This window comes from Chionomys nivalis, chromosome 7, assembly GCF_950005125.1.
Source record: "Chionomys nivalis chromosome 7, mChiNiv1.1, whole genome shotgun sequence".
Classification (NCBI taxonomy): domain Eukaryota; kingdom Metazoa; phylum Chordata; class Mammalia; order Rodentia; family Cricetidae; genus Chionomys; species Chionomys nivalis.
The window spans coordinates 89,775,428-89,790,445 of record NC_080092.1 but is presented as its reverse complement, the minus strand read 5'-3'; the positions used below and the strand labels follow the sequence as shown (position 1 = coordinate 89,790,445).

At 47.2% G+C, this 15,018-nt stretch overlaps 1 protein-coding gene across 2 annotated transcripts in view; it reads left to right on the top strand.

The window, feature by feature from the left end:
- Positions 1-15,018, top strand: part of Rgs9 (regulator of G protein signaling 9) — a 67,757-nt gene that overhangs the window by 38,105 nt on the left and 14,634 nt on the right. For both annotated transcript variants that reach the window (XM_057774612.1, XM_057774611.1), the window contains exons 10-15: positions 2,960-2,989; positions 3,930-3,991; positions 4,765-4,878; positions 6,347-6,462; positions 11,841-11,928; positions 14,054-14,192. In XM_057774612.1, the coding sequence (XP_057630595.1) occupies positions 2,960-2,989; positions 3,930-3,991; positions 4,765-4,878; positions 6,347-6,462; positions 11,841-11,928; positions 14,054-14,192 (549 nt within the window). The remainder of the gene's footprint in view (positions 1-2,959; positions 2,990-3,929; positions 3,992-4,764; positions 4,879-6,346; positions 6,463-11,840; positions 11,929-14,053; positions 14,193-15,018) is intronic.

The window sequence follows — 15,018 nt, the reverse complement described above, 5'->3', positions numbered from 1 at the left end:
GCAGCCTTCCTAGCGCAAGGCAAAGAGAGGCTGTGGTGAAGACAGCAGGTGAGGCCGAGAGAGGCCACAGGCCCATGTTTCCCGTGGCTCACTCCTCAGCCTTGCATATGGCGGAGGTGGCTTTGAATTTTGGTCAATGATTGCCCAGAAGTGACTGCGGCAGGTATTAATGGTGACGACCAGCCAGAGCCTTTATCTTCTCAGCGCAAAGTCAGTCATAAACTCTTTCTCCTTTGAGCTTTTTAATAGTTCAGAGAAGTGTAGATTGCTTTATATTTGCAGAGGGGTAACCACGTACAAGAGCCTAGCTCCTCCTTTAGCAGAGGTCCCATGTTGTTAGATACTATTCCGAGGAACCACTTCAAGAAAACTCTAACAGACACATTTGATTATAGTAATTTGAATGCAAGTCTATCCCGGTCCCCTGGTCCCTTTCTGTCTAGAGTGCTTGTCTTCTAAAGCAAAGCCCCATGTGGAGAAAGAATGGGAGCAAGGATAGGCGTGCTTACCCTGATTGCCAAGACGCTAGATCAGTGGTTCTCAACCTGTGGGTCGAATGATCCTTTCTCAGGGGTCACTCATCAGATATCCTGCATACCAGATATTTACATTGCAATTCATAACATAGCAAAATTGCAGTTTATGGTAGGGGGTCACCATGACACGAGAAACTGTATTCAAGGGTTGCAGGATTAGGAAGGCTGAGAACCACTGTTCTAGAGAGTCTAGAGTTGCTGAGTGTTTTTAGATTTTTTTTTTATAAGAGGTCATTTACAAAAGGTCTTTATCTTTCTAAGCCCCTAAGCACACCAAAGCCAGCCTCGGTTGGGTGTTTGTCAAGGATCTACCCTGTGTGAGGCAGGATTCTAAAGGAAGAAGCTATGCTCTGATGGTAGTGTGTACACTATAAAATAGTTACATAAATCAAACTTGTGATGACTTATGAGAGAGGAGATCAAATGTGGGAATTAAAAACTGAGAAGCTTTCTAACCTTTACTTGAGATACCGCCCCCCTTTGCACTGTCCCAGGAACAATCCATAGATTTCCTGTGAAAAGCAGTGATTGAAAGCAATCCAATGAGGGAAAATGATACCCGGCATGAAGGAGAGAGAACTGTGTTCTTGACACTCCATATTCGGCTTGCGACCTCCTGCACCTCTGAGTCAATGGACCAATGGCTCTTTTTGCGCTGCCTAAGGAGAAGCAGGGTCCTTCTTATCCTATTTCTTTTTGTTGTTGTTGTTTTTATTTTTTGAGACAGGGTTTCTCTATAGTTTTAGTGCCTGTCCTGGAACTAGCTCTTTTAGACCTAGTGGCCTCGAACTCACAGAGATCCGCCTGCCTCTACCTCCTGAGTGCTGGAATTAAAGGCGTGCACCACACCACCCAGCCTCAGCCTATTTCTAATGAAGATTTGATTTAATTTAGCAGCATCAACAGTAGGCAGCCAGGAATTACGAGGCTCATCTTTCAGGATTAGAGTCAGCACCAAACAGCCCCTGGACATAACCACATGTAAGAAAACCAAGACTGGGATTCCCACAGTGCCCAACTTCAAAGGATTGCACGGGGTAGAAAGGTAGCCTGTTCCTGGGGTATTTCAGCTGGAGATTGATCTGAGTGTCTCAGGGAATCCCAAGAGCCTAATGAGAAGCCTGCTGTGGACCCATCCTTCTCTGTATTTATTCAGGAGGTCCAGGGAACGCCCTGTGGCTGATCCCCAGCGTGAATGTGAACTTGCTTTCCACAAGGGCACAGGGCCCAATGTGGTCTCCCACATTACAGCCCAGCTCTGAGACTTGGCTGTGTGTTTTATTGATTTTTTTTTTAATTGCGTGATTTTTAGAAACATGGCTATGTTATTTTTTTCAGTTTTGGTGTCAGTCAAATTGTTATAAATGCCTGAGATTGAATCTCACAATTCATTCAAAAACTCCTCCTAATGAGAAAAACGAATGTCCAGGGCCCATGCTAGTCTCTCCATCTTCCATCTTCATCCCTCCTTCTATGTCTCAGTGAGAGGCGGCTTCCCTTTATTAACAATATCTGTCTGTCTGTCTGTCCGTCCGTCCGTCCATCTATCCACCCATCCATTTATTTATTTTTATCGTGCGTGTGTAGATACATACTTTCCATGGTGTCTTAGGGTTTCTATTATTTTGATGAAACACTATAACCAAAAGCAACATGGGGAGAAGAGAGTTTATTTTAGCTTAAGACTCTCAGGTCACCGAGGGGAGTCAAGGCAGCAACTCAAGGTGGGAGTGCTGGAGTGAAGCCATGGAGGAGTGCCTGCTTCTACGGCTTGCTTAGCCTGCTTTCTTTTACACCCCAGGGGTGGCACTGCCCACAACAGACTGGGCCCTCCCACATCAATCATTAATCAAGAAAATATCCCAGAGGCTTGTCTATAAGTCTTGCCAATCGGATAAACACCTCTTCTCAATTGTGGCTCCCCTCCCCGTTCAGATAACTCTAGCTTGTGTCAAGGTGACAAACCAGCCAACCAGGACACATGGCCTCTCTGTGGAGGTCAGAGGATAACTTCGTGGAGTCAGTTCTGTCCTTCCATCTTTGCGTAGGTTCTAGGGATCAAACTCAGGTTGTCAGTCTTGGGATGGTAAATACTGTTATCTACTGAGCCGTCTTAGCACGGGGTTTCCCTCGGCATCTCCCACTTTTTAGCTGTTTCTGTAGATACAACGGGAGAGCCGGGCCAGCCTTAATTCACATTGGTTTTTAGAAAGGAAGAGACAGTGGCAAATTCCTTCCCTTGGCCCACACATCTCTAGTGGCTTTATGGAGGGGGCAGAGGTGGCTGCTGAGGAGATGCTGCTTTCTGAGTATGAGAAGATGAGCAGTTTTCTCATGAAGAGTGTTTTTATTTTTCAAATGGACATTTGAACTGTGTGCATTTAATGGTGCCGGTTTAATGGGTTTTCTTCTTTGTTTTCCAGAAACAAACGATCACTGCTGTCAGAAAAGAGGTAATTAGTCTCCCACTGCCAGTGGTGCTTGACTTTAAAATCTTCTAACAAATTATGGGTACTTTGGCTTGATGCTCCCCACTCAGTAATGAAATGGAATCCATGTGTAATGTTCAGACAACTGCTTCCAAATTAACGAACAGCAAAGGATCCTTGGTAAGGTGGGAATGGGGCAAATGCCGACTCTCAGGATATGAAAAGTCGCTTGAAGCCACACATCTGAGGGATGGTCAGGGAGGAGTGTCCACATCCGTGAACTGGACCCTGCTCTCACAAATCCATCTGGAATCTGTCCTGGGCTCCCCATTTTGGCTGGTCTCTGCAGGACTTAAGCATATACTTCCGTATCTCACTTCAGTGTTCCTTGGGGCAGTTTTTCCAGCTGTCCACTTTTCTCAACCGATACATGATGGGTTAAGGAAGATGCTAAGTAGGAGTCTGAGGTGTGGGCCTGAGCCCTGTTGTCGCTGAGGCGGCTGACTTGAAGGGGCAGAGCACACTGTTGATAGAGACAAATGACCTGTGTTCTTGGATCTGTGTGTAATGCCGTGGTTAATGGCCTTCAAGGGCGGGGAGTTGGAGATCACATTAGTCATCTTTTTCATTGCTGTGATAAAAGTCACTTAGGGAAGGAAGGGTTTACTTGGGTTCACAGTTTTAGGGGATACAGCCCACCGTGGGTGGGGGAGGCACAGCAGCAAGAATGTGAGGCGATAGTCACATGACATCCACAGTCAAGAAACAGAGACGCATGTGACTACCCAGCTGACTTTTTCCGTTTTCCTCAGTCCTGGCCCGACAGATTGGATCCTCCCATCTCAGTCCAATCCAGAACCCCCTCATAGACATGCCCAGTGTGTCTCCCAGGGGACTGCAGGTCCTGTCAAGTTGACAGTCATGACCCATAGCCACAGACATCTAACAACGATCTCTCTTCCAGATCATGTATTACCAACAGGCTCTAATGAGGTCCACAGTGAAATCTTCAGTGTCCCTTGGAGGGTATGTGTCCGATTTGTTGGCCTTGCTAAGGTGTGAGCAACAGGTGCGTGAGAGATGTCCGCTTAAGTTGAATGTGACAAGCCATGGGTCGAAGGACTTTAGGCTCCAGTGAACCGTGTTTTGTCTGCACTTACTTCCAGTACTAGGTCAGGGGTCAGGTTCTTGAAAGAATCTTCGAATAGGTTTCACACCTCCCCAATTCACAGTTTAAAAACAATGTGACATCCTCTCCGAAAACGTGTCTGTGGCTGTGGGCAGAGTTTGTGGCAGGAGCCCATGGTCCTTCCTCATACACAGATAAGACATTAGGAAAAGCATTAACTCAGAAGGTCCTACTTAAGGACCCACTGAGGTCTTAAAGGGGTTGGGTAGTGACTTGAAGTTCCTAAGCACAGGTGTTATCCTGCCAGAAGTGGACTCTAAAGGGTCGGTGGCCTCGGCTTATCTGTGGCAATTACAGCTTCCAAGAGGGCCACCAAGGCACGGACAAACTGAGTCAACTTTGAAATATAAAATCTGATGACACGTGAAAAGGCCATGCTTGAACTGGGAACAGAAAATTGACAAAGGGACTGGATTGGGAAACAACAGCATTACTTCCCAAGTATAACAGAGCAGGTCTTTCCAAACAGCTGCCTGTCCCAGGAGCTGCTGGACGTTTTTTCAGAGACTAAATCAATGCCAGAAGAGAGGCCATGCTGGGCAACTAGCCCAGGGGTTATCTGGTCTCTCTGGGTTGCGTTGCTAGGAGCCCTCTTTTGTCTGCTTTTCAGAATTGTCAAGTACAGTGAGCAGTTCTCATCCAATGACGCCATCATGTCAGGCTGCCTCCCAAGCAATCCTTGGATAACAGACGATACCCAGTTCTGGGATTTAAATGCCAAACTGTACGTATTTCAAATGTTGGGTTTTTAATGGATCTGCTTATATTGTGTGTGTGTGGCATGTGCTTGCATGTGTGGAGGAGTGTTTCTATGTGTGTGGGTACATATGCTCATGTGTATGGAGGCCTTAAGTTGAGTCAGGTGTTTCCCTTGGCCCACCGACACCTTAGTCATTGAGGCACTGTCTCCAATTTCGGCCTCTCTAGCTCGCTCGCCTCCCCTGGGGATCCCATCTCTGCCTCTGAAGAGAGGCCATTACAGGTGGCTACCACAGCTGCCTCATTTTTACATGGGTTCTGGAGATCCAAACTCCGGTCTTCACATTTCCATGATGAGCCGTCTTCCCAGCCCAAAATGTGCTTCCTTTTTAGGACGGATTGTAGTTTAGGTTGTAAGTGCCTAGAATTCACAAAGCCCTGGGTTCAACCCACACACAGTATAAACCAGGCACGCCTGTAATTGCAGCCCTTGGAAGGCGGGAGGATCCCACGTTCAAGGTTCCTAAACTATACGGCAAACTTGAAGGCAACTTGGTATACGTGAAGCCCTGTCTCAATTTTTTTCATTTTTGAGTTGTAACTCATATGTCATACAATTTATCCATTTAGAGCATACAATTAAATTTTGTTATATTGGCAGAGTAGTGTAATCACTACTACAATTATTTTTAAAAGAAATCTGTGCCCTTTAGTGTCAACCCCTCTCCCTCCCTCAAGCACCTCCTTGGATGATCCTTAGTCGATCTATATCCTGGTTATCTGTGTTCTCCTGTTTTTCCTGCAGATGAACTCCTAGGTTATGGGGTCTGTCGTTAGGCATTTTTCGCTCCACGCTAGACTTTCAAAGTTTGTTCACGTTGTAACATGCATCAGCATTTTGTTTCAATTACAGATAAAGGATGTTCCCTGTGTGGATATGCTGCTTGCGCGTCCGTTTGTCTGCCGAAGGACATTCGGGCTTTCCTAGTTTTGCAGTGATCATGAATAACACTGCCACAAACATTCATGTACTTTGAGGGTGAAAGGGAAGTCTTGGGGAGTGACAGGTGCCTGGCTGCCGGCCGTGACCACAGACAGCATCTCTCACCAGTATGCCACTGGAGTTCTATCCTCACTTGAAGGTGGCAGCCTGACCCTTCACAGGTTGTCTCCAGTCTGAGTTCTTTGCCCCTGGAGGTTTCTGGCACAGGGCTCTCCAGGGTGGCCCTCCCTCACTTCTGGGAAGCCACATCTTGGATGTGACCTCCAGGAGACTTGTTAGAGGCTGCATCTCCCTGGTCAGTGGCTACTTGGGTTGTGCCTGTGCAGAGGTTGAAGGGTAAAGCAAAATTGAGAGCAGGTGGCAACATTGGCTAAGGACCTCACGCTGGTGGGTGGAGGCTGATGCCCATCGCTCCCACCCAGACCAGCCCCGCGCGCAGCTCCTGTCTCCTAAGGAGTGTTGTTGCATTTACCTCTCACCGTCCTTGCAGGGTGGAAGTTCCAACTAAGATGCGGGTCGAGCGGTGGGCCTTCAACTTCAGCGAGCTGATTCGAGATCCCAAGGGTCGACAGAGCTTCCAGTACTTTCTCAAGAAGGAATTCAGTGGTGAGCTCTCTTTTCTTTCCTTTCCTCTACCCCCACGGGATTCCCTGTAGCCCAGCTAGCTTGAGTTCTTTATGTAGCTGAAGGTGACCTTTAATTCTTGAGTCTCCTGACTTCCTCCCAGGTGCTGGTGTTACAGGCATGAGATACTCCGCTTGGTTTATTAGGGTCCTGAGATGCGAAGGTCCTGAGGGTCCCGTGCACACTGGGCCAATACTCTTAACTGAGCTGCCTCTCCAACCTGAGGTTTTTTTTAATTATTATTATTATTTTTAAAGCAACTGTCCCTTTAATGTCCAATCGAGGGTTTCCCAGTGGGCGTTCCCATGCCTTGTGAAGGCTTTTCTAGGGTTTCTTGCTTTTCCGAATGTAAGAGTCCTACCTCCATAGGCTCAGAAGGACACTGCAGTCCGGAGGGGTCAGGGGTCACATTTCTAGAATCTGCATTAGTCTCATTCACAGTTCCCAGAGCTCCATCCCTTCTTGGCTTCCCTCATTTCTTTGCTCAGGTCCCTTTAACCCACTTCCTGACCCCTGACCTCTACCCTCTTGTCAATACAACTCAGAGGTCAGGAAGGCAGACGAGCTAGCTTCCCCAGATTCTCTCCCAGCCCTACTGCCTTTATCTTAGAGGTTCTGCAGATTCAACCCAACATTTTTTTAAAGATTTATTTTATCTTTACTTTATATGAGTGAGTGTTTTGCCAACATGTATGTCTGTATACCATGTGCATGCCATTCCCAAAGAGGCCGGAGGGATTGTTATATTTCCCTGAAACTGGAGTTACAGAGGGTTGTGAGCGGTCATATGGGTGCTGGAAACAGAACCGGGGTTCTCTGGAAGAGCTATAAGCGCTCTTCACCACCGAGCCATCTCTCAGTCCTGCAGGGATGTCTTTAAACTCGTGTTTACCTAGACCCAGCCCAGGGACGCCTTTTTAAATTGGATTGAGTTGCAATCCCTGTGGTCTAGAAAGTTCTGCAGGTGACTCACAGTGGTTGAGACACACAGTGTACCCTGCCATGGTCTCTTCCAGGCCTTCAGAGGGTGTGGACTTTTGTGGAGGTCTGTCTCTGAATGTCTCATCTACTGAGAAACATCTGGAAACACGATGAGGCCAGATTAGAAACAATTACACATTCAATTCCTTCACCACCTTTGCTGAAATACTGGCTTTTATGGAATTCATTTGTCTGTTTATGGGGTCCCGCCTTGGGAGCGCCTTGATTGGGTTTGTGGACCTGCTCCTGAAGGAAATCTTACTAGACATGCCTTGAGTCTGGATGACGACTCCACAGAGGGCATTGCATTAGAACATGGATCGCTGTAGATCATTCTCTGTAATCATAATCAATCCTAATTGCTTAATCTACTAACCCTCAGAAAGGAGTGGGTGTGGGGCTAGCGCCCGGTGACTAAGGGGAAATAGTGCCATCTAGTGGCCAATATATAAACTGCATGCTGAGCTTCACCATTCTTTCATAATCAAGCATTCTGAAAAATTTCCTTGCATCTTCGAAACCATATTATCGACGTCTCCACAGGAGATTCATAAGTATTCATGTGTGAATGTGCAGTAGAAACCAGTAATTTTCTTTTTTAATTAAAAGCTTAAAATTTAGGTATGGTCAGTGTGAAATTTATCCCCTCCCATCTTAAAATATTGTTTCACGTAACCCAGGCTGACCTCAAATTCACTGAGTAGCTGAGGATGATCCTGATGTCCAAATCCTCCTGCCTCTGTCTTCCAACTGTTCTTAATTTTTCTTTTTGTTTTGTTTTGAGACAGCAGGTCTCCGTGTAGTCCAGGCTGGCCCTGAATTCATGATTCTCCTGCCTCAGCCTTTAAAGTGTTAGAATTATGTTCCCCAGCACCCTGAACCCAATTCAGTGGTTCTGTTGCTATTTGGCTTTGTTTTATACATTCACGGAGCTGTACAACTGTCAGCTCTAACTAATCTAGAACAGTTTCGAGAGAAACACCCCATCCCCCTGTATGTAATTTCCTGCTCTCCCCTGGCCAGCTTGCCACCCTTTACTCTCCTTCAGTCCATATCAATCTGAGTGTTCTGTATGATTTTTACGTTGGGGATCTTACAATATGTGACCCTTTCCTGTTTAGCATGCTGCACACTTCTGTAGGGCTGCAACAGATTCCACTGTATGAGCATACGTACCGCTTTTGCTCATCCCCCATCGGTTTATGGGGATTTTAGGTTTTGTTTTTTAAAGATTTATTCATTTTTAAAAATTATGTGAATATGGGTGTTTTGCCTGCAAGTATATATGTACTCCATGTTCATGCCTGGGACTCACAGAGGCCAGAAGAGGGCATCAGATTCCCTGGAACTGGAGTTGTAGATGATTGTGAGCTGCCATGTGGGTGTTGGGAATCGAACTTGGGACCTCTGAAAGAGCAAAAATGCTCTTAACTGCAGAGCCATCTCTCCAACTCCTGAATTTTAATCATGTTGACCTTTGGGTTCATGAATACTTCAGTGAACATTTTTGTATTGTTTTAATGTGTTTGTTTAATGTTTTTAAATGAGTGTGTACATATGTGTTCCTGTGTGTTTATATGTGTGCATGTGGGTGCTTGCTTATACACATGCCTGCCCTTGAGTGTCGAGGCCTGAGAGGGTGGCCTCATGATTCTTCCTTGATCTCTCTCCATCTTATTCATCAAGGCAGGGGCTCTCAATTAAACCCAGGTCTCATGGATATGCCTAACCTGGCTATCCAGCTCTCTCTACGTCCCAAACAGTGGGATTACCGGCAGGCTACCATGGCCACTCAGCGTTGGGTGGGTTCTAGAGATTCAAATCCCATTTCTCACCTTTCTAAGACAGTTGCTTTACAGACTGAGCTATTTCTCCAACTCCTCACTTAAATTTTTTTTCTTAGGAAAAATATGTAATATAAAATTTACCATCGTAACCATCTAAGTGCACAGTTTGGTGATTAGGAAGTACATCCACATTTTCTGAACCTTTCCATCATGCCAAGTTGAATATGAAATTTAACGAAATATGAACTTCCCATCTTCCCAACCCACAAATTCCTCCATTTCTCTGCATGTCTCTGTGAGATTGATTGCTCTAGGCACCTCCTGCAAGTGTAAACACAGAATTAGTCCCGTTGTAGCTGACCTGTCTTAGTGTTCTGTTGCTTTAAAGAGACACCATGACCGCAGCAACTCTTATGAAGGAAACATTTAATTGAGGATTGCTTACAGTTTCAGAAGTTTAGTCCATTGTCATCATGGTGGGAAGCCTAGTGGCTCACAGGCCCACAGGCTGGAGAGGTAGCGAGTGTTTGATGTCTGGATCCACAGGCAGCAGGAAGAAAGACAGACTCTGGGCTTGCAATGGGCTTTCTGAAACCTCAAAGCCCACCCCCATTGACACTTGCTCTAACAAGGCTAGGCCTCCTAAGCCTTTCAAATAGTGCATCTCCCTGGGGGCCATTTTCGTTAAGACCACCATAGTGCCTTCAAGGTTCATTCATGCCGCATCGCATCGTGTTCTAATCTTCTTTCTGTTGCTGTGGTAAAAACTACCTCCAAAAGCAACTTGGGGAAGAGAGTTTATTGAGTTCACTTTTTAAGGCCACAGCCCAGCACTGAGGAAAGTTGGGGCATGGACCCAAGAGCGAACTGAGACAGAAACCATGGAGGAACGCTGCGTAACTGACTGGCTTCTAGGCCGTTGTCCTGTTAGGTTTCTTAGTCAGGGCTGATCCAACCATGGATGGCACCAGCCACGTGGACTGAACCATCTTCTGTCAATAATCAGCCAAGAAAATATCCCACAGACCCACCACAGGCCAGTCTGATCGAGGCAATCCCCCAGTTGGGACCCCTCAGATAAGCAGTTGGTAGCTGAAACTAATGAAGAGATTCTCTGTCCCTTTTTACAGCTGAAGGTATCCCATGGCAAACGTATACCACATTTGTTTACCCATTTCTCCTCCATGGGCAATTTTGAGTTGTTTGCAATTTTTGTCTTTTGTGAACAATTGCTCATATAATTTTAGTCCTAAGCATTGACTGTTTTTTTTTTTCTTCTCATAATCAAGAGGTCTTGATGTCAGACCAATTGGCTGTTGAAGAAAATCACTGGCCTGTGACTTCTGTCTGAAGACTGATCCGCCTCAGGAGTTACGGGGCAAATTCTGGCTAGTGTAGAATTGTGCAGCCTCTGCTAGTCTGACCTAACTGGGCGCTCTCAGGAAATACTGCGGACGCAGAGGAAGGGTTCTCTTGTTCATTAAATAACGCCACAGCACTTTAGAATGTGTATGTGCATGTGTGTATACACATTCTCTCTCTCTCTCTCTCTCTCTCTCTCTCTCTCTCTCTCTCTCTCTCTCTCTCACACACACACACACACACACACACACACACACTCGCTCATTGGTGACACTATTGTTATTTTCTCAGGTAAAATCTCTCAGGTACTTGGAACCACTGTACCAACGTATTTGAATGACTGGGGAATGATCGTGAAACTGGGAAAAGATTAAGGATTTCGAGGGCCTGTTTTTTTCTTCGCTCTCTCAGTCTAGAGGAACAAGATCCCTCTGGTTCTTGTGACACTGGGTGCCCTTTGTACCCATGTGTCCTGTAAGCTTCCCATGCCATCAGCTGTCAAACACCAAGGACGTTTTGCCTGGAAGATGCGTGGGAATGAATACAGAAGGTGGGGGTCCCTGTGCACAGTCAAATAAAGCAGGCAGAGGTCACACGGCCGCGAAACACGGCAGAGGGCAGGAAGCTCAAGAGTGGAGTCATAGATAATTACGAGCCCGTGTGAACCGTTCAGGCAGGGTTTGCTAAAGATAAACTCTCAGCCAGGAAGAGTACGGGAGCTGCTGGTGAGATGGCTCTTGGGGCTAAGCCTGATGGCATCAGTCCCTGGGACCCCCCACATGATGAAGATAGCCTACTGCACAATGTTGTTCTTTAACCTCCACACCTGTGCCCTCCCCAATACACAAACAAATGTCCATTTAGAAGAAGAGCATGACAGCCCATGGGAGTGGGGTATTAGAAGCTCTGTCCTGTGCATTATTGAAGGGCAGGATAGCATCCACTCCGTGAATGGATAATTGCTTCAAGCGTGGTGGAGGCCAGTCCGGTTTTTGACAGAGGGTACTCATAAAATGAACCATTGCTGGGTCCCGAATCCTCCCACACCCCAGAAGTGGCTCTGTCTCTCCAGTGACACTGGTGTTCGTTGTGCCGGTGCTCAGTGTCTCGTCTTGCGGGAAGATGCTCAACAAGTGAGTTGTGCCCACCTGACCTTTATCTTTATCTCCTCTTCTCTCCACTCTCTTCCTGCCTGGCTTACATCTGCATGGACCTGTCTTCCCTGTGCAGGGGAGAACCTGGGATTCTGGGAAGCCTGTGAGGACCTGAAGTACGGAGATCAGTCCAAGGTCAAGGAGAAAGCCGAGGAGATTTACAAGTGAGGATTTGCTGTGTTTGGGGAAAAGCCTCCCTCGTGGGTTGGGGTGGAACGGGGCTGAGGGTTGGCTCCCACATCCTGTGGCTGCCTGGGCTCTGGCCAGCACCAACCACTGGCCCTGCCATTCCATAAACTCCTCCCTGAGGTTTGGAAAATTTGAAGGTTCCTCTGAAGGAACCCAAGTGAGGTGGACAGTGACATTCTCCCGTTCCTATGGGATTGTTGTCCATGAATGAAAGCAAGCTACCCAGAACCACAGTGCAATGTTTTTGGTTTTCTGAGACAGGGTTTCTCTGTGTAGCTTTGGAGCCTGTCCTGAAACTTGCTCTGTAGACCAGGCTGACCTCATACTTGCAGAGATCCACCTGCCTCTGCCTCCCAAGTGCTGGAATTAAAGGCGTGGGCCACCACAGTCCACCACAGTGCAAATTTTTGTGTTCTGTGTTTGACTTTTCCTGTTTTTGTTTTTTTGGTGAGTGTGTGTATGTGTAGGGGAGTGGAGGGGGGGAGGGGAGGCTACTCCATAAGCCATCGACAACAAGGGAATGGGATGTCTCCCGTGTGTGAGACTGTGAGTGTGCACAGATCTTATTCCCCACTCATGGCTCTAGGAACAGTATATCCCTGTCTAGCCCTGCCCTTCTAAGTCACCCCAGAGCTGAGGGTGGTTCACTGTGGTAGATCTGCTCCCAAGGGCCAGGTGGAGAGGATGAGGAGGCTGTGGAACGCGACAGTCCTACGCTTGTTGGCCTTCATCGTAGAAGCTTGTGTGTACCCTTGTCCTGCTGTGGTCCTTTCCCTAACGGTCCCACCAGTCTAGGGCTCTGAGGGCACAGTGTTTTTCATTCCCACTCACATGCACCGCTGGTCCCCCAGGTTTCTCCCCATGGGATGGGAAGCAGCCCTTGGCAGCTCTGGCTTCTGTTACTGATCCTTAGGCAGCAGCTCAGCCAGCCCTTTCCACCCAAGGACCCAATATTCTCATCGGCATCCTCCCTTCTCATAACTCAGATGGACTAGTCCACATTTCAGAAAGAAATGAGATTTTCAGAGAAGAGCAGATATCTTGTTTCTCCTCGGAGACCTGTGTGTTCTCCTAGCTGGCTAGCTCCCTACAGGGAGGTGTCCCATGAGATGCAAGGGTAGGGACGTATGGCCACTTTCTGTAGAGCAGCAGGCACGTGCCTGGTTCATGACATTCCACAGCTCCTAAGGTTAAAACTCGGCTAGGAGGTGGCTCGCTAGCCTCACAGCACGTCAGCTTCCCACCACCCGGGCCTCCACTTACATAAATATTAGTTTGATTGACAAAATTTGGATGTATAGCTTAGGAGTGTGGGCAAATACCCCGTGAGTCTTTCTAATCTGTAGCCTGGGGGATGCCCCTGTGCCAAATCCTAGACCGAGCTATTAGGACTTGAAAAACTTGATCAGTCTTAGGGCTGCTGGCCTGGATGCTAAGACAACCACACCCTGGGAACTGGGGTTATGGCTCCCTTGCTACTCAGCATTTGAGATTCATCATCAGACTTGTCTAGTCCAGGCCATGGGAGAGCAGAGGTTTCAGAATGCCATTTTGGAGGTCTCAGGTTGGCCCTAAGATGTCAGTGTGTAAGGAGAAAGGTTAAGCTGGAGGTGGATGTTTTTTAAAAGATTTTATTTTTAAGTGTGTGTGTGTGTGTGTGTGTGTGTGTGTTTAAATGTCTGCAGGATCCAGAATTGGGTTCTGGACTTCCCTGGAGTTGGAATTACAGATAATTTTGAGCCACCCGATATGGGTTCTGGGAATTGAATGCTCGGTCCTCTGCAAGAGTAGCAAGTGCTCTTAACTGTTGAGCTATTTCTCTAGCCCCTCTAGAAGTTGACTTTCCCCCCAAACTGCAAAGGCCTCACCCACCTGGGTCTACTCCACCAGCTTCTGACTTGCTCTCCTAGAATGTCAAGGTTAAACATTCCATCCCCAAGGCTGCCATGACCTTATTCTGGCTTCTGGGAAAAACTGATGGGCAAATTTCAGACTCTTCAGCGTTTCTTAGCTAGCCTGGGCCTGTTGTGTGGGCCCTTTACCCTTTGTACGTGTGCACCCGAGTTAGCTCCTTTGATGGACTTTTCCCTCTCTTCCCAGGCTGTTCCTGGCACCGGGTGCAAGACGTTGGATCAACATAGATGGTAAGACTATGGACATCACCGTGAAGGGGCTGAGGCATCCCCACCGCTACGTGCTGGATGCAGCGCAGACGCACATCTACATGCTCATGAAGAAGGTAGGCAGGCCTGTGCCGAGGATGCTCGGAGACCAGGAAAGATCCTTGGATGTGGGAAGGGTGGGGGAGTGGACATGGATACTGCTCTGCCGATCCTGTGAGGTAGAATGGCCTGCTGTTTCTTTCTCTTATCCTCGGGCTAGACCTTGCTTGAACCCCTAGCCTCTGGCCTTGGGCATCACCATAGAAGCCGTGTGTGTCTATGTCTATGGGCTTCTTGTGCTGTGGTTAGGTTGCAGGTAATATCAGCGCCAGCAAGACAGATGAAAATAATTGCTGTGAGCTCTTGAAAACTTATAAGGCACAGTCTCTGTGCAAAGCAAGACAGCTTGTCTCCAAAAAGATCCCCGGGGAGGTTCCTCCAGAGTCTGGCTGGCCTAAGCTCTCAGCAGGGATGGAGATAGGATGCCAGCTTCTGCTCTGACAGAGCCAGAGGCCGAGCAGGTAAACCTCGTGAGAATTCAGGTAGCTTCTGGATCATTAGTGAGACGGTAGCAGGGTGGAAACTTCCAAGGAATTGTCATGAATCTGAGAGAAAAATAACTTTCTGAAAAAAATTCCAAGAAATTAATTTTTTCCCATTTCTTTGAGTGTGTGTGTGTGTGTGTGTGTGTGTGTGTGTGTGTGTATGGAGGTCAGAAGACAACTTTGTGTTCTCTCTTTCCACCATATGAATTTCCAGGTCATCAGCCTTGTTGGCAAGTACCCTTAGCCACTGAGCCATCATCCTGGCCCAGACATACCTAATTATTTTTTAAAATTTTAAAATTAATTGACTGTGTGTGTATGTGTCCGTCTGTTCTCTCCTTCCACCATGCGAATCCTG